This window comes from Lutjanus erythropterus, chromosome 7 (genome assembly GCF_056507025.1).
Source record: "Lutjanus erythropterus isolate fLutEry1 chromosome 7, fLutEry1.hap2, whole genome shotgun sequence".
Classification (NCBI taxonomy): Eukaryota; Metazoa; Chordata; class Actinopteri; order Lutjaniformes; family Lutjanidae; genus Lutjanus; species Lutjanus erythropterus.
In genome coordinates, this window is record NC_139323.1 from 22,502,376 (window position 1) to 22,526,673 (window position 24,298).

Genomic DNA, 24,298 nt, shown 5'->3' on the forward strand with positions numbered 1-24,298 from the left:
TTTAACCTAATTGTTTTTGTCTGGGAGTTGTTTTGCTCCAGGATCTAAAGCCAGGCTTTCAAGAGACTGTTGCTCTGTACAAAGCTATTGTCGAGGCTTATTCTTTGAAAATTGGATGGTCTTTTTAATTCGGGCGTTACACAGTGAGTGATTCCCAATGTTTATCTATTAACACCATTTGAGGACCTGTTAAACCATTTAAAAAAGTAGTTTAAAGTTTTGATTTTGAAGGACTGAAGCAATGGCAGGGGCAGAAGTGGCATAAAAATAAGGCCACCAGCTGTATGCGATGGAGCACCAATGCACCAAAAGTTCTTTTACTACCAAAAGGGCACTCCAGTGGTGACTTTATTATGTTTTGTCAACTGAAGGGCACTCTAGAGGTCACTTTATCCCATTTTGCCCACTGGAAGGGCACCTTCACAAGGCACTTAACTGCATTTTGTCCTCACTCCTATCATGTTTTATCCAGTGGAAGGGTAACCTAGAAGGTACTTTACCATAGTTTGCCCACTGTAGTTCATTCTAGAGGGCACTTTATCCCATTTTGCCAACTGGAGGGCCACTGTAGAGGCATCTGATCATGTTTTATCTAATCTAGGGGCAACCAAGAGGGCCCTTTTGTAGTGACAGAGGACCACTGGGGGCGCAATTGCCTCCCCTGATCTACTCCAAGTACACCAGTGGACTGAAGTATGGTATCTTCAGGAGAAAAATCAAAATTTCTACTTGAAATGTGTGACATAGGTTCCCCACCAATGAAACAGGGATTCCTCACCATGTACTTGCAGCATGACTCACACCTTTCGTCTTGAATAATTGGCCCCTACACTTCTGTTCCAACATGCCTGGACAGATGGATGGGAATGAACTGACAGGAGACCTTCTTTTCCAGCTATATTTCAGGCTGCGTTCGTGTCTACAAAGAGACCGAAAGAAATCATCTGCAACTCTCACAGCATCTCCCAGGGAATGTGTTGTCAAATGTATTGTCGCCTTGCCTCAAGTTTTTGATAGCAGAACAAAACACATTTGTCGTGTCTGCGCAGCAACTACGGAGACACTTGCCACAGGTCTGACCCTCTGGCTGAGTTCAGGTAAAGTTCATTTGGTTGTTTTTTCCGGCAAGTTTGGTGCTCTGTACATTTTCCACCACAATTTTACAGCTCATTAGAGTAAAAACAAAGCAGCATGCTTGGGGCTGGTGTTCATAGACGGATGTTTGCCAGGATGTGGTAGGTTGACTGCAAAAAAGTACTTGGTGTGTGTATCTCTGTATGTGTGTTTGACTGTTCCTGAATTTAGTGTGTGTGTGTGGTTTTTTTATTATGTTAGGTTTATCCAAAGAAAACTGAACATTAATCACTGTCTGTAATTTTGCACACTGGTAGTTATTTTCTGTTCCAATACTGCACATTTTTGCACTTTTCCCATACAAGCTAAAATTATAAAAAAGAAAGAAAAAAGGTATGCAGTAACAAAACAATGTGCATGTTTAGTTGTATCCTTGGAGTCAAACTATTCTGATGATGAGTTCATTAAGGGGACAGATTGTTGAGTCAGTGTTGCATAAATTCATTGATTTTAATCAAATTCACAAACAGATGTACAGATGCGAGATCAAAAATAGATATATAGTTAAAAGACTCAGTACATAAATTATTACGTCATGAATAGCAGCAAAAACCTTGTCTGTCCAAATGTGGGATTGCAACAGTATGAGATTTTCACAATCAGTCCTGGAAAATATCATGCTGTCACAGCATAACACAAAATGATATTACACAGTTGCACACAATTATTGTCAGTCACATTGAGCCTTAAAGGAGGGAAAACAGAAGGATTTTGCACACACAACATGCATCTATGCCTGCATTTGTATGTGTGTAAGCAAATGTGTAAGTATGTGTGCATGCAACATATATAAGTATATGGATTTAAGTCTGTGCCTATGTACAGGCACCTGTATCTGTGAATACATGCCAATATGTGTTAAGGTGAATATGGATATCCATTCCCTGCATGCTAGGAATGCTTATGTACATGTACAATGTATTATGATGATTTGAGTTTAATTGTTTTAAAACTCTAACACAAGAGTTTGTATTGTTTGAACAAATACTTAATAATAATTTCAAAAAATGATTTTGTCTGACAGATATGAAACTTGAAAACATTTTTTTAATGGAAGAACCGAGATACAGTGCAATTCAATACAATACTATAAATAAACAAATGTGCATGGTGTGATAACCTGATAACCAATTTTCATAACATGGTGTACCATGAAACTGGTATCGAGATTGGTACTGAGATTCTTTTTAAGGACTAAAGACTATAGACACTCACTCAGATTAGAGGAATTGTTCAGAAAAGTTTGTGGGACTCTGAATAAATTCTCAGTGCAGACAAATATCAGATTCCAGTTTGCTACAATGATTAAATTCTCCCGTTTAGCTTGTGAGTGGCTGTTATAGATATTCACTTAGAGTCATGAGATGTTCAATATATATCAAATATATGTACGTACATACCTAAAGTGAACACAGAATGGATGGCTGTGCGTGTGTAGCTGTGTAAAATAAATATAATAACAAAATAGATAGAGAGATGGGTAATGAGAATGTGTGTGTGAGAGAGAGAGAGAGAGAGAGAGAGAGAGAGAGAGAGAGAGAGAGAGAGAGAGAGAGAGAGAGAGAGTGTGTAGTATAATGGATGCTGAAGCAACAGAGACAATATGTGCTTGTGTTTATGTGAGTTAGAAAATTGTGTTAGGAGAGATACGAGATTGGGTACCAACGGTCGTACTATGGTCAGGCCTGATTCTGCATAATGTTGAGGAAATCACTCAGAATCCTTTTAAGGTGTTAGCCAGAGTGGAGTGTAATATAATTTACAAGGATTCGGTGAGCTTACAGCCACGCTGAGTGTGACTGAGTAGGTAGCTACAAAGAGAACAATGGAGCAGAGCGGCTAATTTATACTCTGAACGGTAGAAAGTGATGCATACAAACTAAATTGTAATGTTAATAGGGGTTTCAGGCTGGTCTGTAGTCAAACAATGAATCCAATATTCAGTTTACAATGACAAAGAGAGTAATGAAGTCCAGATCAGAGGTTTAGATAGCACGTAAAAAATAGCTGAGGACAGTGTGCTTCAAGGTGTTTCTGATGAGTCTGATTGTTCCTTAAGTTCAAATGCTTAACATTTATGCGACTTTATTAATGGAATGTAATATTCAGAAGTATGTTTTCATTAGTGTATAATCACTTGAAAATAAGAAATGCTGTGTTTTTGTTACCATAGAATGAGCCATTTATATTTATAGACGGAGAGGGTCCTCATGGATATTGATATTGAACTGCCGTGTTCCCACAGTGGTCCAGGACAGACAAACCAAACACTGGCTCTGTGTACAGCCGTAGGCGTTTGTCCCAGCCACCTTAGGTCCTCGTTAGTATTCTCAAATAGGCTTTTTCCGTCAACAGGCAATTGGCATGGGAAAAGTGCTGTATATTTGAGGTTTCAGGAAAATGATCTCTTTGTTTGTTCGTTAGACCTCAAGGGACAGATTAAGTGGGACAAGTTCATAGGTTTTCCTGTGCCATGTGTTAATCATATGTTGGCTCTCTAAATTGGCACTCAAACATTTGAGAACCCCTGTCCCATATACTTCAAAGGGGAGTGTCTGTGAAGATTCTCAGTCATCCAGGTATTTGTAGTTCAGTTCAGTTCAGAACTTGAGAACTTTAGAAGTTTCTTGGATGAGAGGCGAAACGTCTTTAAGACCTCTACCAAGTCCAGTTGCCTACGACAACCTTTGCTCTGAATTCGAAGGGGAGAGTGAGACATGATGTTTGCAGTCTGCAAGTTCACTGCAAGATGCCACTGGATCTTACACACTGGTCCTTTAATTTTTAAGACTTTGCCAAATGTGCCTTTTTTCCTTCATCACACATACCTATTCCTGTTTAAGGAATATAAAATCTGTGATTTGTTTTCCTTCAGAATAATAAGTGTGCATGTGTATTTGGGTTGTCTGTAAATATATATATATATGGATATGCAAATGTTAATGGGATTATTGAAATGTGTTTGTGCTGAGATGAGTAAAAGAGGGAGCTGCTGTACTATATGCAAATAAAGACCACAACATATTTAGATCTGTATGCAGTGAGAGAATGTGTTGAGATGCTGTTAATGGCTGATTTTTCATGAAAGAAGACAATCTGCACACAAGTTGTTAATATTTAATGTTTTTTTTTCCACCAGTATATGCTTCATAATTTCCAGTTTATTTCACCTTGCAGTCTAGCATTGGGACTTATTACTTATCCAGCTGACTTAAAGTTTTTCCCTTTTTTTTCACCACTGGTATGGTTTACTGTTACTTCTTTTTAGCCATAGTGTCATCAAATGGCTTATTTCAAAGCAAAGAGCCTCATCAAGAGGACATAAAGCTTTTGGAGGTTCGTGCCATCCCCCAGATCTCTCTGCTTGTTTTCTTTGTTATATTTTGCTGAGGTTTTGTTCAGTGAGTTTGGTGAGTTATTCCTGGAAATCCTGAAACTGACACCATCTTTTAAGGGCTGGAACTCTGTTTGTAAAGGACCTCAATAAAATGTAATTCTGGAATCAAGAATGGAAAGATTGAAGTGAGAACAAGGATTTTATTGGGGCACTATTCCAGGAAAAATCTTCTGTCAGTTACTGAGTTATAGCTTTGTGTCTGGCTACTGTGCAAAGTCTGTGGTAGGTTGAGCTCAGCTGAACTGTTGGCATGTTTGCCTTTTTTTTTTTTTTGCACATTGTCTACAATGGCTAAAATATATTTTTTTTAATGTTAGAAAATATTTGTACAGCTGTTGTTTCAGTATTTGTACAAAAATGACAAATGTACTGTCTCAAGCGAGACCATCTTGAAATGAACACGTCTTTCAAATCACAGGTGGGTCTATAACCTTTAACCTCCACCAACTGAGAGCTTCAGGAACCACATCTTTGCTTGCCAACTAGCTGTGGGTTGAGGAACTAGAGTGGCAACCTGAGGACATTAGCACCTGACCCTTAATGCAATTAGCTGCCAAATGGACCAATTTGGAGTTCAACTAAGCAGAACCTGTCTGTTTGTTCCCAGCAGCTGGATGCTTCATTTTAGAGGCAGGGGGGAGCGATGAGGCCACAGGAAACAGTGATGCTTTGCAGATTGCCTTGTTGGTGCTGACGTCATTCTTCTGCCTCTTGTTTGTTTCTTTTTTCCTTTAGTTTTACTTGACTGGGCAGTCTAGTCTCCAGCCTCTCCAGCTAGTATTTTTGGGTTAAAATGACCAGTCTGTAGAATAGTGGCATCTAGTGGTGAGCTTGCAGATTGCAAACACCTCATCTCACCCTCCCCTACCACACGTGTGGCCGGCTGATGAAATCGTATCTAATGCCAGTTTTGTTTGTCCGTTTGGGTAACAAGAAGACAAAGATTCTTATTTTCAGGTGATTATGCACAAATGAAAACATGTGTCTAAACATTATATTCCATTTATAACATATTCTGTCAATAAATCCCCATAAATCTTACACACTGGATCTTTAATCAACAATAATATCTGAATTCTGCAATCAGAATGTTACAAGAAACAAAAGACTGTTGGTCATTTTCCAGCACTGACAGATTGCTGTTGTTGTTGTAACTTAAACTAGAGGTGGTTGTTCATTACTGTTTTGTGTTGCTTGGAAATGAGTTTGACTCTCAGCTTTTCTATATTTGGTTGTTTTCTCACTGTTTAGCTTTGTTTTTCCTTGAAGCTGCATGTGTTGTCAATTTCGTGTTTTCTTCATGTGCTTGTAGTTTCTTACTGTAGTAAGACATATATAGTAACAAGCATATGATTTTTTCCACAGAAAATGTATAATTTCCACTTTAAATCATTACTCCTTCTACTACTCTACTCCTTCTAACTCATTAAAGTTTCAAGTTTCCACATCACACTTGTATAACTTGCAAATTGGATGTGGGCCCACTCCTTAAAATTTTTTACCAGGCACAGACAAACTTTACACTCTCAGCAGATGAATGTGAAAACAGCCTTCTAGTGTCCAACTCTGCATTATTCTGCACAGTCACACTCAAACATCCAACTGTGGGAACAAGAAGAAAAATACATTTTTGAGTGAAGGGGGACTTTAAGTTTCGAGGGATTGAGCTTGCAGGGGGCCGTCTAATTCCAGTGCCTGACAGTGTCTGAGCAAGCATTTATCATAGCTTCAGAAAAAGTCAGATTTACTTGGATACATTAAAACATGAGGCAGGTGTTTTCAGATTTATCGACGAACCACTTCATTTTTGTTGTGAAAAATGACACGTTAGAGCGGAAGGGGGGGGTCAAAATGCAGATATAATATCTTGAAGTGTACAGCAGTCCTCCTCAGTTTAACTGGACAGCATGTATATGAGCATGTCAGGAGCCAGTCAGCTACTTTGAGTGTTTAGGCCTAAATTGGCTCATTTAACTTGTCTGCTTGTTCCTCCCAGTGAGTTTGATGGATGTGTTTGGGAAAAGTTTTCTTGCTGCCAAATAAGGGGGTATGAACATCATGTAATTTATAATTATGTTTTTTATTTTGTGTCTTTATTGTAAATTTACTGCAGGATGAGTGCTTTAATGTAATTTCACTCTCTAGATTTGATAGCAACATGTGGCTTAGCGGACGGCTGAAACATAAAAGCTCTCATTGTAACTTGGAATTAACATGTATTTTGAGTTTATTTCTTAGTGTCAGAAGTTGAAATTAGAAGCCACGTGAGTCTCACAAGTTAACACTTTACTACCAACAAATAGAAGCTTTCTTAGTTTGGCTGCTCACCTTATCTGTTTTAAGATTAATTTGTATATCTGGTTTTGACACTGTGTGGACAACATTTCTAGGATTTTCCATTTGTTATATTGTTTATATAGTGGTGCTTTTCTGTTATTCTAGAAACCTCAAATACCCCAAGTGTAAACATTTACAGCCTTCTAGTAAAGTACAGAAACCCGTAAAAGCGTCCTCTAGTGATTACAAACTCCACAAACAATAGAACAGCCAGCTTAGCGTGAGAATGGCCGCAGAGGGTTTAACATTCACAAAACACCAGCAAAACGTCACCTAAGCACTACAAACTTGAAATGGTATCCACTACATTAGATCCACATATACGATAGTAAGAGAAAAACAGTGTTTAGTCCGCTAGTTGCTTCAATGTTGTGTCTGTAATCATGGCTTTACTCTGCACTGCATCTATATTCTTCCAAAGGTCTTCACTCACATACCAAGTGTATAAAGCCCAAAGGATTGCTTAAGTGGAATAAATTGTAGTTATTCGGACACCCACTATTTCATTCCTTATCTCAAACCCTTTCATCTGCCACATGGGGAATAGATGAGGGAATATCAGCAGCACTCTTGTAGGAGGAAAACATCCACACTATCCTAAAGCTAGGCCTGAGCTTGGTATAGTCCATGCCCCCACTGTGTTGTTATTCTGTTTTTGGTTGAGTTTTGTCCTGAAAAGTTTAACGTTATTTCTAATCAAATTGAAATGTTCACAACACAAGTAAAAATTAGATTTTTACATACAGCAAATACAGTACACTACATCTTTTGTTTTGTCGATTTATCAAGCGTGGGTCATTTGTGTCCACTGCCCCAAATTATCAGGGTGATGGATAATAGTTCTGATTTTAGGGATATAAGTGCAAGTATTTGACCCTGACCATAATCTGGACTCCTATTCCAAAAGTGCAACACACCCCAGTACCACTTCAAACACTAATTAATAGTGTCCAATGATTTTATGTAAATATGTGCTATATATATATGCAGATATGTGTTGCACAAACACTGATTTGTACTCAAAACTAAATTATACAGTTTCGAACATACCTTGAGTGACTCTCTCAGTTCAAATCACCCCAGCAATTCACTTCACTTCACTTCAGTTTGAACAACCCGTCACAGGAGGCAAAAAAATACCATCCTGTCACCGTCCTCTGGCTCTGGTGGCTCAAATTTGTCTGAAAATGTCCAATAAAGCTGCTACACAGTGTCCATGTTACAGGATGTTTTCAGGTCCTACTGGTGTTTGACACTGAGACGGCAGAGTGAACTCAGCGCCTCAGAGCAGAGAAAACGGCTGATTTTTTCATGACTTTGAGACCCAGTTTTATATACTCAGCATTTTTTTAATTGTTGGGCTGTTGGTTTAATTACACATTTCTGTGGTGTGGCAAGATCTTTAACAGGTGTAATGTGGGTTTTGCTGTTACAGTGTGCTGCAGACAGAGCTGTGGATTAAGACTTATCTCTGCACCTGAGCCCCGAATAAAGCCATGTATGAATGAAAGCATGACATGTCTCCAGGTCAGTGAAAGAAAAAAACATCAATTGCAGTAGTGTGCTTTAGCTCCAGGAGATTGCACCCCTTTTGCTATTTGAGCATTAAATGACAGGTCTGTATCAGAGATCACACCAAGATTACAGGCTTCTATCTTCAAATTGGCAGAAGCCTGCACAAACTAGAAGATCACTCACAGTGCTAATACTGGGTGATGTGGGGAGAGAAATTAGAACAATGTCTGACTGGAACTGGTATCATTTATAGGGGTGCTGTAGGATCGATGCGCCCCAAAGTTAATTATTATTATTATTTTAATGCATTTACATGTTCTACAGTAGCAAAGGGGCGGGCAGAGTAATAATTTAAAACACCATTATTTTAAACTTATTAAAGTCATTATAAAGGACTACAAATACAGTTGTAGCATAACAGATTATCAAATACCAATATTTTAGCCAAACACAGCAAAACAAACTAGAGGGTATGGCAGTTTTCTGCAAATGCAGGTGCTGCCACACATGTCATGAGTGATGATTGAGAGGGATTATTTTTGTATGTCTCTATAAATTGTTTTTTTGGAAAATTTTCCATGGTTTGCCTTTAATATTGAAATTACATTGTGATGTGTGGTGGATATTTTTATTGCTTGTAACCTAGGCCTATGTTTTGCAGACTGAGCTCTCCCTTTAAGGATTTGTGGTATTGTGACCTGTGTACGTAATTTATGCCATTAGGGGAAGTGAAAATAATTAAGTCAGCTGTAAAGTGTGTAGATAAGCTCATGTTGCAGTATCATAGTAACTGAAAGACCGAGTGTTGTTTTTGCTCCCACAAAAGAGAATAAAGTTGCTACACTGTCTTCATGCTGAGTTAGTCTGGCCTATGAAAGGTTAGTTACTAGATATGTTTAACCAAAGTCAGCTTTCATGCTGATTGTTAATGATTCTGTACTCCTGTTTACATTTTTGCTGTTTGTAGACAGATGTTATTCCCAGTGGATAAAAACCAGTTTGTGACAGTCAGCGTTGGTTCAGTTCCAGTCTTAATCCCAGGCTTTTATAATGGAGCTTCTCTGAGGCTGCCAGTACTTGTTAGGTTAGCCAGAACTGTGAATCTTTAATTATTCAGACTTTCATGTAGATGGACAGGCTGTTCTAACTTTGTGGTATTGTAATGCAAATGTCTTTTTGATGGTGGTTAGCACTTTAAACACTTCTTTCATCACAAAGTGGAAGATTTCAACAATAATAGTCCATTTGCTTTCTTCCATTGTGTGTTTGTGTGTGTGTAGAGGTGTGTGTGTGTGTGTGTGTTGTAGTAGAGTAGAACCAAAAGAAACACAGCTATAATTCAGTCTTTATTGTAGATCTGTATAATAGACCTTCATGAGTAGAAATTAGATAGTCACAAAACTGTATTTTATTCACCCATATCCAGCCTTGCACAGAGCTTCACTGGCTGCATGGCATTGCATGGCAACTTCAGTCTGACAGCAAGACCCCAAGAAGTCACTTTGCCAGGTTATTTTTCGTCAATAAATAGTTATACCACCCAATTCCCCTTGAAAATACATATTGTCAGTTTTACATTTTGGTTTGTGCACAGGCTAAACAAACACATGAATGATAATTGGCCAGATTCTGTTTAGCATATTCTTGCACTTTGAACAGAGCCAGACATGTGGTTTCCCCTTGCTTCCTGTCTTAATGCCAAGCTAAGCTTATCACCTCCTGGATGTAGTACCATACTTAATGTACAGACATGAGAATTGTATGAATCCTCTGGTTTGTCAGTCTTTTAAAGTTCCCATTATAGCTGTGGTAGGTATATGTTTGGCATCACTGTGCAGTAATTCCATAATAACCTTTCAGCATATTGTAAATGAAGTGGTCTGAGAGAAAACTTCCACACCTCCTATTGGCGGTTACTTTTATCATAATCATTGTTGCAATGTCTCTTTTTTTTTTTTACTTCATTCTTGCCATCCCCCAGCAGATTATCTCTGTAACTGATTCACAGACCAGTGCTCTGCTGAAAGTATTTGGCCACATCTGCATTCCATGTGTCTGTTTGAAGCTATTCAGTCATGTAAACTGTGAAAGTCAAATCAAAATGTAGTTGGCGTGTGTAGCATCTTCTACTTGTTTCAGAATAGTCTTGAATCTAATGTTAGCAAGTCCTGCCAACTTTATTTTACTGGCATTTTAGCTGTTCATATTCATATGTGTTTAGTTAAAAAAAAAAGAATCCCATCTTGTATTGACAAGTCTTTCATCGACCCCTTTCTGCAGCTTTTTGGGACAGAAACTTTATTAATAGTTTCCCACCTCCACCTCCCCACCACACACACCAGTATGCACCATGATGAATGCTTTTATGACTTTTCTCTGTTGCTCATTCTTCTGCCTAAAATACTATGTAGTGCCTCTCCAGAGCCCTTCCCCTTTGTCTTCCGGGGAGGGGTGAACTGAGCAAAAGAAAGGCCGACTGGAGGCGGAGAGATTAGTATCTGCTGTGGTGGAGGCAGAGGGAAGGAAGAGGAGATGAGCAGGGGTTACTGCCAACAGTCTGCTGTACAATAGGACCTAATGTTGGACTTTATTTCCATCACACGGGACGGTGTATATGAAATGTTTCCTACCTCCTCCTGTGATTATTGTTTCTGTCGTCATTATTAATCTCACAAGTTCAACTTCCCAACTGAGAGTCAACTTGATGCTTGAAAGAACTTCAGTGGTGGTAAGACAAATTTTAATATATTAAGGAAACCTACATGCTGTGTTTACAGCCATGTTTATAACACTTTATACCCACATTGGGAAACATAAAAAAAATATTATGCATTAGATTAAATGTAGCATTTAGCATATTTATACTGTAGATGAACCCAGAATATGTGGAATGAGAACTGTTTACACATTAGGGACTATAGTTATGATTTTATTGTTTATGTGCATCCCTTGTACATTTATGATTATACATTTTTCACAATAAAATTGTGAATAGTGTTAATTTTGGATTTTATTTGTTGAAGCACTGAGAGGAAGTGTCATTTAGTCTTAATATTTTTAATGGTTTCCTTTTGTTTTGTTGCTCAGTTTGCTAATGTAGCCTAGTTTAAAAGTAGTAAGGATAGTTTAATTTTTATCTTGATCATTTGTCATTATGTCACCTGAAAGGAATCATATTTCAGACACTCACAAACTCATTTCAGTGTCTTTAGTGGACACACACTTGGGATTACTATAATGTAATGATAAAATATTGCTCCAACATTTTAAAGAGTGATTATTCGATTTATAACAAACTCTGGTTTTGTTAAAATTAATTAAAGAACGATTTCATGCCAAATTCTCTTCATGTCAAACATGAACTTATAATGGGTATCTCTCTTGGGCACTAATCTACACCTGTTATTATAGATGTGGTTCTTACAGAATGAAGTTCAGTGGGTAATATATGACACAAGCATTGGCCAGCCTTCCTGAATCAACTCCCACTGGTGCAAATGGTAAAATAAACCACTGCTTGACCCCCTTACCCTTAAGGAGAACTGTTTGCCAAAACCCAAAACTTTTTGACCCTAAATTACTGAAGCGCCGCTCGGCCCTATTTTCACACAGAAGATGCTTCCTCAGTTCTGAAAGTCAGTGAGACATAGCTAGACACTCTTAGTATGATGGCTACTGCCTTGTGACCCATATTTTTGGTGTGGCATAAAATATGGCATATTTGGAAATACAGACTTTTGTATTCTTGAATTAAACACAGTAGCAGACAATGTGCAATCCATATTCTTTGACCCAGCCTCATTCTGCCAAGCTTGTAAAAAATGAACACCTGTTACCTACTCCTAACAGCTGTTTCCTTCAAATATTGGTACACTGAGTCAACAAGGGTCAGCTACAAAGATTTTACAAAAAAAAAAAAAAACAGTTATTTTGTCAGCATCAGCAACAACTTTTCAGACTACTTGACTGTGTCAAACTTTTAGAAAAAGACACAAAAGGCTCAGTTTTTGTCTCTTTGGTAATAAATCTTCCCCATATCATTCTGTGCTATTGGATAAACTGAAAAAATAGAAGCTATGTCATCATAAACAAGCTACACAGGAGGTGACAAGGACAATCAAATTAAATTAACACTAATCATTTCATGTCTCAACAACATTTACTAATGACCCACACCCCCAAAGAAATCAAACTGAGAAATAGTGTATTCCAGAGGATTTTAAAATTAATTTCAAGCAACCACAAGTAAACAGTAGGCAGTGTATGCTATGTGGAGCCATCCTGTTTAGCATTTGAAAGAATAGGACTTTGCACACACTCAGAATTCTGCATACAGTACATATACCTCATGATTAAGTTTCTGTGATTTCCCATTAGTTTAAATAGGAAACCATTAGACTGCCTCTGTGAAGCAATTTTGAATATGACTTATTGATTTTAGACGTTAAGAGGCACTTTTAGCTAATGGTACACTAAAAAGGTCCTCATGGTCACACAAGAGCTGGCGCCAAGCCCCATCTGTCTCATACCAGCGTCCTCTAAGGGATGCAAATACCTGATAATAGTGTAATAAGCTTTTAGTGAGACATCCAAAGGTTCCTCTCAATCCATGTATCTTTACAATTTTTGCCTTTTAGAAAAATGTGACAATTACACGAAAATCCTGTGGTCATGGCTGTAGGGTTTTATGAATCATGTATCTAATCAGATAAGTTTAACACTGGCATTGCAGGAAAACATGTGAGCAGTAATAATTGTAGGCACTTGGTGCAAAAGGCAGGAGCACAGTAAAATGACAGATGGCTAAAAAGTCAACAAACGAAATAAAGTCTGTGCTGCATGTGTCTTCTTCTAAATTTCTCCTGCTTTTTAGAACAAGTTGCTGAACTTATACCCACACTGTTTAATGCTGTCATGTATATGTTTTTCTGGGTCAAAATAATAAACCTGGACAAGTAACATACATTTTCATAAGCAGGAAAATCCAATTCCTGGGTATTGAATTTAGTTCTGGATAATTAAAACTTACTGCCACCAACATGCAAAGAGCTCTTGTTCTTCTTTCAGTTTTATTCCAAGTCATATTTACATGACTATCCGCATAGTTTATTAGAGAGATGGTAAATTTTTATTTATTCATTTATTTATTTGGGGTTTTTATGTTTCCCAGTAGTATTCTGTGCATTCAAATCCAATCATTCAAATAATGTTTGAGTGCATGTGTTTTAGTGTCATAATCCTCTTTTCCCAAGCCCTTCTGAAAACTTTTTCCCATGTGAGCTGATAGGTTGAGGGAGGGGAGGGGATATATAGGGCTGTAATCTATGTCACTGCTTTTGCTGACAGCTGAGTGGAACTTTCCATCTGAAAATCTGGAAAAGAATGTGTTGCCCTTTAATGGAAGTAGAATCCTTTTATTTGTTCATTCATCTACTATGTATTGCCTTCCAATTCCTGTCTTTCTTTCATTCTCATCTTTTTCGATCAAGTCTCCTTGTTTCCTAAAGTTTTATCATAACTTGAAAAAGATTACACCTACACAGACATAACACCCGCTGTATGACAACTTAACACCCGCTGTGCCCTGATAAAATCAGTCACAGGATGCTCACAGGAAGTTAAACCCACAGTTTGACATGATCGCTGGTGTTATGTTGACTCACCTATGTAATGGAGCATCTTACATATATCAGGTAACATTAGTTTATTTAAATAAGGTTCATTTTTGAGCAATGACATAATGGAATTTTTATATTCCCTGTTTATGCTTTATCTTATTTCAGAATGATACTGATACCCACATGATATGACTACAAACAAATATAATGTTTATTGAAAATGATGATTATTTATTTGACATATTTGATTTCACTTTACTATCTGGCCCTAATGCATACCTCCACTTTGCTTGACTTGGACGGACAGTATATCGAGGACAGACCACTAGGGACAACATCTTAGGCTGATTGTGACACTGTTTATTTCCTGTTGGTGCACTGTCAGTACTGTTCACATAACTGCATTTCCTGCCAGGATATGTCAGCTCTCCTACTCTCTGTCTATTTCAGTCTCTGTGTCACTCTGCCCATCTCTGTCCCATGCTGTCACTGTCTGTATGTGTTTGTGTGGGCTTTATGTACGTGCTGTATCTGAGCTGTTACATGCACATACACAACTTAAAAATCCCAGAATGTGGGATCTATTTTGTAGTTTTAGCAGGTATTCTAATTCAGTACAATGTCACTAAAAAGATGCAGACAGGAAAACAACAAGGGCAGTCAGATGATGAGACAAGCCAAAATGAGAAAATGATGGAAAACTGTGAAATAATTACAGAAACTGTCCCCTGTAACCATCCAGCACAGTTTAAAGCCCAACTGCCTGGCTCAGCTTGGACTTGCTGTAGTTGTACATGCACAGTTTTCCTGTACAATGAGGAATTATCACCAACATTTTGCCCCAAAAGACAGTAATTTGGGGTGCATTTACTTTTAATTTTACCTCCAAATAAAGTCAAATAAAGTCAGTTTTATTTGTATAGCCCCAAATCATAACCGAAGTTATCTCAGATCACGTTTCACATATAGCAGCTGTACACCGCTCTCTAGATATTATTTACAGAGACCCAGCAATTCCCACCTAAGAACTAAGATGACAGAGACGTGGAAAAACGTCCTTTAAAGAGGCAGAAACCTCCAGCAGAACCAGGCTCTGGGGTGCTTGGTTTAGATTATCTGGCTACACTGTTGGCTTGTTTACAGCTTGTTTAATTATGTGACCAAATCCTGTTTCTCGCATTGTTGGAGATTGTTGCAGCAATATGCAACAATATAACCCGAACCAAGGTCTTTTCCTAAAATGATCCCAGTAGTTTTGGTGAATGATACTAACCCAACTGTAAAAAAAAAAAACACTTTCTGGTAGCATCCCATGCAGATGCTGAAGGGTACCTCGTGTGTGAGTATGAGACACCAAAGTGTGAGACAAAAATGTCAGTTTTGGACAACCTAGACTCAGAATGGTTTAGATAAGTTTCAGCCCTGCCACACATGCATTCTAATATTGGTATTATAATAAGGATGTACATATGAAAAATGGATGGGTGAATAGAAACCAATTTTCAGCACCAACAATTTCACAACATACTCAGTCTGAATAAGGAGTCGTATTAGCACCATCTAGCATTGTCTCCAGAAGAATAAAAAGAAATGCACTGCTTCACATAGACCTTACCATGAAGACTGTCAGTTTAGTCTCTTTGCCTCACTTGGTATTGTATGTTTCAATGCATTTTCATGAATATTTGCCTTTCTGCAAGCCAAACCTTCCATTATGGAGCATGTCTTGAAATTTAACTTTTCTCTTTTTTCTTTTGAGGATGAAGAGAGAAATGAAATTCCTCACATCAGTATTGTCTTCCCATCTCCGAGTCATCTGAAATCAGCTAACCCACATCAGCTGACCACCATGAATGTCTCAGTCAACAACACTCCACTCTGCTATACCATCAACACTCCTCCATTCAATTACAGCACCCACACCGTCGCCTCAGCTTACTTCTCAGCCATTTTCGCCGCTTTGGGTCTCAGCTCCAATCTCTTCGCCTTCATTGTTCTCCTCAAGTCCTTCAAGCGGGTGCAAAGCCGCTCACGCTCCTTCTTCCTGATCTTCCTGTGCGGCCTGGTGGTCACTGACTTCATGGGTCTGCTGGTTACAGGCTCCATCGTGATCTCTTTTCATATTACACACTTTAATTGGCGTCTGTTAGATCCAAACTGCCACTTCTGCAACTTCATGGGGATGTCCATGGTCTTCTACGGACTGTGTCCACTGCTGCTTGGTGCTGCTATGGCCTTGGAGCGCTTCATTGGCATCAACTGTCCATTTGCACACTCCACCAGCATGCCTAAGTGCCGGACAGTCTCCATGGTGCTACTGGTGTGGTTCATCGCCGGCTCCATAGCGTTGCTACCCCTAACAGGCATTGGGAGTTACCACATGCAGTTCCCCGGCTCCTGGTGCTTTTTCAACATCAGCTCTCAGGGAACTGATATGGGCTTCTCCCTGCTCTTCTCCCTGGTCGGGTTGACGAGCATTGCTATGTCATTTATACTAAACACAGTCAGTGTCGGGACCCTGATCAAGGTGTGCTGTGGACAGGACAGGACACAGCGCCGCCGAGATCATGAAGTAGAGATGATGGTTCAGCTCATCCTCATCATGGTCATCGCTTCTATCAGCTGGTGCCCCCTCCTGGTGAGTTTGCCCATTTTAAATAAGTAACGTCATTATGTGTTTATGTAGAAGTGTTTAGGTCTTGTTTTATGAAAAATGAAAAAACAAAATCTTGTTTAAGCAATGACCTACAGTGTAAGAGTAGGGCTGTCACAGTAACAGAATTTCCCCTGCAGTTATTTTGGCTGGTTCAACCACGCAGCATGCGGTATGAGGACCGTTCTTTTGTTTGTTTTTTGTAACTTATTTATGATAAATGAAGTGATTTGGTGCAGTAGTGCTCAGTGTTCCATCATCTATGGAGCTCACCTAACCATAGTTACACACATTGCATATGAATTCCTGCATTTTGACTTTTTCTTTTTGACACATCACTATTGTTACCTTCAGGAGATGTGTATCAAGAAAATTTACATACAACACACACACAAACACAGTCAACAGGGATCACAGAGCAGAACCACAAGTAGAACTACAAGAACAAAGCTAATACAGTTCATGCTGCAGTATAAATTTTCACAAAATGCAACATGAATAAACAATCAATGGTATCCGACCAACTACTCTTGTCATTTAATTGACTTCAAATGAGACGTAACGATCACACAGTTTCTGCTGACTGTCCCTCAATATTTCAACATTAGTACAACATCACCCCATCCTGTAGCAGTAGCTTCATTAGCTGTGCAGCATGCTAATCCTGAGTTCAACAGGTCAACATACAAAATAACACTAAAACAACATAAAACATGGCAAAACGTATGTCTTTCGAGTTCAAAGTTGGGTCACAGACAGACCGTATAATCGTTATAGAAAAGCTTCCATATACATCATACTCTAATTCTTATTTAAAAAAAACAAATTTATGCTGACTACATTTTCATGAGGACCCCCTAAACCATGGACACAAAGTTGCAGAATACATTAAGTTTATGGGCTATGGGAACACATCTGGCCCTGTTTCCCGTTACCCTAACCCCATATGTCTCTTTATCCTACACAGATTTTGACTCTTTATGAAATACTACAAGAGTCAAAGACAAGAAGTTAAAAGTTAAAGTTGAGTATAAAATACTTTCAGTCATGAATGAAGAACGATCAACCCCAAAAAAACTTTGGGTAATAATGTCCACTACATTATGGGTTTCTCAGGTAGCTGAAAGCACCCAAGCCAGACCCTGTCTGTCCAGCTCTTGTTATCAGCAGTACACTTCAACTGTTTGAACTATAATGAGGTCCTAAGCTCCTTTCCCCTGCTTCCCCTCTATATGCTTCATTTCTCCTCAGCAATGTAGCTTCTTATCTAGTTGATATGAAAGTCCTCAGGTCTTACCCTGGATCAGAGAGCCCCTTAATGCCTTGAGATGCTACATCTCAGTGCCTTTAAAGGAAAACTTCAGTGTAATACAACTTGGATTTTAAAAATGACGTGATCCTAGGTCAGTCTTTGTGTTGCTTTCAGCCCAGGAATAGAAGAACATCAGAGTCAGGAATAGAGGAGTCAAAGCCATATGACTGGAGCACATATTTGTCTGCACTCCTGTCTAACCTCAGATATGTGACACCCTGGACAGATATATATTCTGATGAGCGTGGTGACTGCAGATCCTGTAAGCGATGAAATTGTTTTGTTCTACATACGACTGGCCACCTGCAATCAGATATTTGACCCCTGGATATACATCATGTTTCAAGTGTCCCGACTAAGGCGAGTAATAAGCAAAACAAAAACGTCTAAAGAGTTTAACAATAACACAATTTTCCCATTGTGACTGCTCACCCTCACCATTACTTCAGGCTGATTGGCTGGCTACCTCTGCATGTCCCAAATATCTGCCACTGAAACTCACGGATGGACTCACTTGTATCACAGTTTACTCCATGCCTTACAGCTTCCATACCATTACCCATAAGCTCAAACCACTATTGGTATCATGCCTCATAGTCCAACCAGATTCCCATCTTGGTTTTGCAGCTGCTATATTCACTTCATTCCATTCCTAGTCCATTAAAAAAACATTTGACGTAAGTAGTTTCAGCCCTTTGTCATGTTTGTTTATCACCCTGCTTTCATTTCCTGAAACTAACACAGATGGTTTCTGATGGCTCAAAACTGATAGCTTAATGATCTGCAGATTGCAGTTTTATTTAGTTACTCGGGCATTTCTCTGAAGCAGAGTTGCAAATCCTTTCAGATTAGACAAGGTTGTTCAGGATCAGTAATTATAATGCTGCTGATAAATGCAATCTAGCTACAGTAGTTTATCTATCTATCACACCTAGTTCACACTCAGAGCTTTTTTCTTTATTTCACTCGGTACCCATCATGTTAATGGAGGCACTCCTGAAATATTCCCCTATGCTTTTAATTTGATCAGATATCACAGCCATACTTCAGAATGTTTTGGTGGCATCTTGGCACATTAAACTGCCAACTGAGTTGAAAACACTGCAGCTGCTGCAGTGACGGGGCAAATCATTTTTCACTTTAAATCAAAGAATGTGTGCAGTGATGGGCTGCAAAACCATACAAATCATACTTTTTTCTAGATCTGGATACAAAAGGATGAGGTGCAGGTACTGTCTGACTGGGGAAGTTTGAACACTACTTGGTACTGCAGGGACCACCAGCAGCATTTCAGAAACGTTTCAGCAGCAGAGCATTTTGCCCGCCTGATTATGTTCACTTGCTCAGATTTTGTTGATTAGGTCCTCTTTCCTTGGTCTTTGTGCTTCTACCATGGATAAGCAGGGTATGTGGTTAAATAGTTTCTGTTAGTTGAGCTAGTTTCAGGCTCTTTTATTTTGAAAATTAACAGGCTCCTCTCTGTCTTTTCTGTGTCTGACTTCCTGCCTATTTGTTCTGCTCTGTGCAAATTGACACAGCATTTGTCAAAAATAGACTTGGCGCGTATTTGAAGCAGAGCGGAGAGCCGCTTCTGGGACATGCCATGACGCTTCTGGTGGAATCACAAGTATTGGCCGTGGATTGCTCTGGCTGCCGTGCGCGGCCTTAACGTGACGCGGGTTAGACTAGAAACAACACAAACAAAAGGTAAAATAATCCATCTATAAATAAAACCAAGGGAACTGAGCATTTCTGATGAGAAAATGAGAGATGAGAATACAAAACATTTTTTAACAAAGCAAAATGATAACAAAGGAACAAATGTTAACAGGTAACTTCAGATCCGAGCCTGAAACATAAAAACTTTTTTCCAACTTCCTGGGGTAAAATGATATGATACTATACAAGACAAGATGAGATTATATAAGGTATGACACAATATGACACAACACAGCATGTTATGATATGATATGTTACAATGCAATATATGTATAAAATCGTTACGTTACATTGCGTTATGTTACAATATACTTTTTTGTCCTTGTAGGAAAATTTCAGACTCAGGATTTTCTCATATTATATTAACAAGGGGGACAATAAAGTATCTTAGTGAATAATATGATGCATAAGAAACAAACAATTGTTGTAGACAATAGTTAAAGTTAATGCTTTTAAAAATCAAGAGGGAGTCACCTGAGTGTTTCTAACATTGTGTGATGGTGTGTGAAAAAATAACAACCTGGTATAAATCTGCAGAATTTGTTACTTAACACTGAGGGGACCAGGCTGCATTCAGGTAAACATTATCAGCATAATCCATTACTAGTAGCATAAATTGTCTAAACTTACTTGTACCCTGGAAACCTGTGGTCGTGTCAGTCTGTGGAGCACCTCTGCTTCTAAGAAGAGTTTGTCTAACTAAAACTGTGGCGCTTGATCATCTTAACACTTGCATGCAATGGTTTTTTAAACACCATAAAGTGGATTTAAGTAACTGTTTTACTTGCACTGCCTAGATGTAAACCACAGGAGGACTGTTTTTTGACACCAGCTAAATTTGGAAGAGAGACAACAATAAGCCAATTTATCACTCCTAAAGGAGCTTGTTAGCATGTTTGGCCCCCACAAGAGACTGTCGGGCTAATGCTAATAAGGCTATGCCTCACATAAAATGCTGCAGCTTAACTAAAGCAGTGGGGATAATTGTGTTGCAGCAGCCACTGCCTCAGGAGGGCCTTGGTAAAATTAGCCTAGCCATCTCCTCCATGGACTTAACACGCGTGTGTCCATGTGCATTTGGAATATTAACTATTTTTTTCTTTTTCCTCTCATTCCTTATTCCTAATCCTATCCTACTCACTCTTTTTTAACTCTAATTTGCTGTTTGATGTAATTTTCCCCCCTGCAACTCCTTGACTTTCCCCATCCCATCTCATCTCACCCCTTTTCCTCCATCACTGTCTTTGCCTCTTCTTTTTTCCGTCCCTCTGTCTACCTTTGTCCACACTCCACCACTAGGTCTTTATTGTTCAGACTGTGCTGTCACATCAACTCCTAATCGGCCAACAGCAGAGAATCCTACTACTATGGGTACGCTTCGCCACCTGGAACCAGATCCTTGACCCCTGGGTGTACATCCTGTGTCGCAGGGCTGTTTTTAAGAGACTCTACCCCGGCTTCAACTGGTCTCGGGGCTCCATCATGACCTTGTCTTTCAGCAACACTATCCGCAGGTTCACACGCTCTTCTCTTGGGAGCACCCTGGGCTCAGATGACACAGAAGTGACGGGGACATCAACTGTATCAGCCACAGCTACACTGAAGCCACCGTCTCCCTCTCCATGATTGGGTGGCTTTGAGCAGACTAGGTGATGTCAAAGGGGCTGAAGTGTGTGTTTTAATTTGTTCCTGAGCTATGATGAGTTTTCATATGAACTGTGACCAGAATAAGAAGCAGGATTGCACCAGTAATCTGATTTATTATTTCACTGCATACCAGTGAAATGTTTAGCAGTATTAGCAATGACACTTTAATTTAGAGGAATGTATAAAGACAGAGTTTGGCTGATTTACTATGGATCAAACCTGTGATGTGTTGATAAAATAGACTCTCTTTAACTAGCATGCAGAGCTCTGTTAAGCTATCTACATTCACTGGTCTTTCCACTCCATCAGGATTTTAATGATATTTGACTTTCAAGCATCTTGTTACAGTTGATCAGTGCTTTCTGTGGTCATTCAGGCAATTGTTTTAATATGATACTTCCTTCTGGTAGGACATTATTCCCTTTAAACACGTACACTTTGCTCAGATGTTCACACATTGTTCCCTTTCTGAAAGTACCTTGAAGTACATGGTGGAACAGTTGATTCCCTGAGTATCTAACACTGTAAATTGGTTGATCCAAATCTTGTGCAGGAGCTTAAAGATGAAAATGTTTTGGCTAAAATGAAATATTGCCAGGACTGCCAGAGGCATCCTATGCCACTTCCATTTCAAGAGTTTATACAATACATTACAGTGCATGTATTTGCTATGTGATGAATGTTTTGATAATGCATGTGAATCAAACCAAACTTTTCAAACCTTGAAATGATTTAGGTAAATAAATTTAAAAAACAAATTAATAAACCCAAGAATGTGATTGTTGTAAGAAATTGTGTATATGGACACAGACCCTGAAAATGAGTTTATGCTGTAGAACATTTGTTTTCATTGTCAGCTTCAGAATTGTGACTGAAAATGTAACTTAACTGTATTTATTTGTAGCCCGGTCTCATCTTCAACTCATCACATACCAATGATTTGTAACCGACCTTCAGAAACTCACGCAGTACCCGTTACCGGCTGAGGGTACTTCAAATGACTTGAATATAAACCCATTCATGGTTATATTAGATGCACCAGGCTGTCAGAGTTGTATGAACGTCAAGAAAGTCCGCATATTGGAGGAGGCAGGTCTCAAATAATGACTCAAGCATACTCACGACCAGGAGCCTGGGGTCTGTGTCCCATGTGAAACCAAAACCTTATTGAAAGTTTTAAGGTGCACAAAATTACATGCGTGCAAATACATAATGTATTCACTGTAACCCCAAACACATTTTTATCCCAATCCTACCCAAGTAGTTTTTGTGCCTAAAGCCAACCAAAATGCAAGTGTTTCACTATGTTAAATTTGTGTTTAAAACACTTTCTGGCCACATCTGATACAGCTGCTAAAGGGTACTTCAGTGTGAGATGCTGAGGGCCGGTGACAAATCGTTGGTATGTGACAAATTGCAATGAGAACATTTGTTATTTGAGCTGTATTATGCTGCATGAAAGGTCATAGTACTTAGATAAAAAGTTTGAAATCCCAAAGTGGTATAAAAACCATGCCTGACATTAGTTGTTCATTTTTACAGATATAAAGAGCTGAGAAAGTGTACTTGTTATATGAAGATTGAAGCTGTTATTATTGTTGTAATACAGTCATAATATATCATTTGTAATGTTATCAATTTACTGATTACTCACTTTGTTTGGTTCTCTTAATTTCAAACTCTCCCATGCTAAACTGTCAGGTCACACAAATACAAAAACAAATGAGCAAAAAAGAAAAAAAAGACAGATAACCACCATAATGAATGACCCAGCAACTGATTGATATTCCTTGAAGTGCACCAAGAAAACAAACATGATTTTGGGGGGCGACAGATATCTATTTCAGGCTGAAACATGTTGTTTTTTTCTTAGCTCCTGAAAATCTGATGTTTTGGAGATAAGTGGTTTTCACTGGACAGGGATGATGTAGAGAAATATGACTGATGAAGTGATCGAGAAGAAGAACTTGTAAATGAGAATATTGCAGAGTTTGTTTGCTGAATTGCAGAAATGTTACTGCAATAATGAGAAAAAAAGTGTGTGAAGTTAGTGCTGAAGTGGTGAAGTGAAGGTCAAGTGCAAGTATAAGAAAAGGTAAAGGAGAAATACATATCATGCCATTTGGGTGAACTGACCCTTTGAACAGGCTTACTCACTTCTGTTTGAATTAGTTGAATGAGCAGTGAAGTCAAACAGTATTGAAGATATTCTCATCTAAACCAGCATATAGAGTATGTGTGCCTACCTCAGTTTTTATGCTTGGAGAATATTATGCAAATATTTCTTGCTCTGGAGGTAGGAAAATTCAAAATAATTAATGGTTTTCAGGGCAAAATTGTAATAAGAAACTTTGCTAACCATCTCAAAACTATACAGATTCTTAGCATGGGTTCGTAATATCAAATTCCCCCTTTCTTACCTCCTGCCTTTCATGGACATTTCATGCACACAGCATCTCTGCCTCTCAGAGATGTTTAACTAAAACTTCAAGTTGCTGTCAACTGCAAAGATGTTTATATTAACAATGAACAGGGAGTGGAGGGTGATTTAGTTGCTGGATAATTCAAATTCAGCCTGATCATTTTGGCAGCACTGATGCTATATTGTAGAAGAGAACTTTTTTAGATTATATTAATGTGAAGAAAGTCAGAGTCATTTCTTGCTCTTCTTGATCACCCAGCTGATCTTGCACATAATTTGTTGTTATCACTCATATCAGTGAGACTGTCACTCTGTTACCAAAGAAATCGCTGAACTGATCTCTGATCATGGTTGAGATGTCTCACTTTAAGTCCATTGCAGTATCATTCCAGTAAAAATGAAGTGTAAATTTTAAATGTGCTTGACAAAAATGGCATGTAATTGTACATACTGTATAAATAAAGAATTAGTAAAATAAATGTCTGCTTGAAAACAATGATTTCAACCTTTTTTTACTTACAATTTAAACATCTGAAATGTGCCA

At 38.6% G+C, this 24,298-nt stretch overlaps 1 protein-coding gene across 2 annotated transcripts; it reads left to right on the forward strand.

Moving 5' to 3' along the window:
• Window positions 1-914: 914 nt before the first annotated feature.
• tbxa2r (thromboxane A2 receptor) lies at window positions 915-22,315 on the forward strand. Of its 2 annotated transcripts, none has more exons than XM_084723211.1 (3): window positions 915-1,097; window positions 15,761-16,639; window positions 18,193-19,389. In XM_084723211.1, exons 2-3 carry the CDS (start codon window positions 15,851-15,853, stop codon window positions 18,388-18,390), a joined length of 987 nt encoding a protein of 328 aa, XP_084579337.1. In that variant the 5' UTR covers window positions 915-1,097; window positions 15,761-15,850; the 3' UTR covers window positions 18,391-19,389. The 2 variants fall into 2 exon arrangements, with proteins under 2 accessions (XP_084579337.1, XP_084579336.1); XM_084723210.1 differs by lacking the exon at window positions 18,193-19,389 and adding an exon at window positions 20,985-22,315 and having other exon boundaries at window positions 929-1,097.
• The last annotated feature ends 1,983 nt before the right edge of the window (window positions 22,316-24,298 follow it).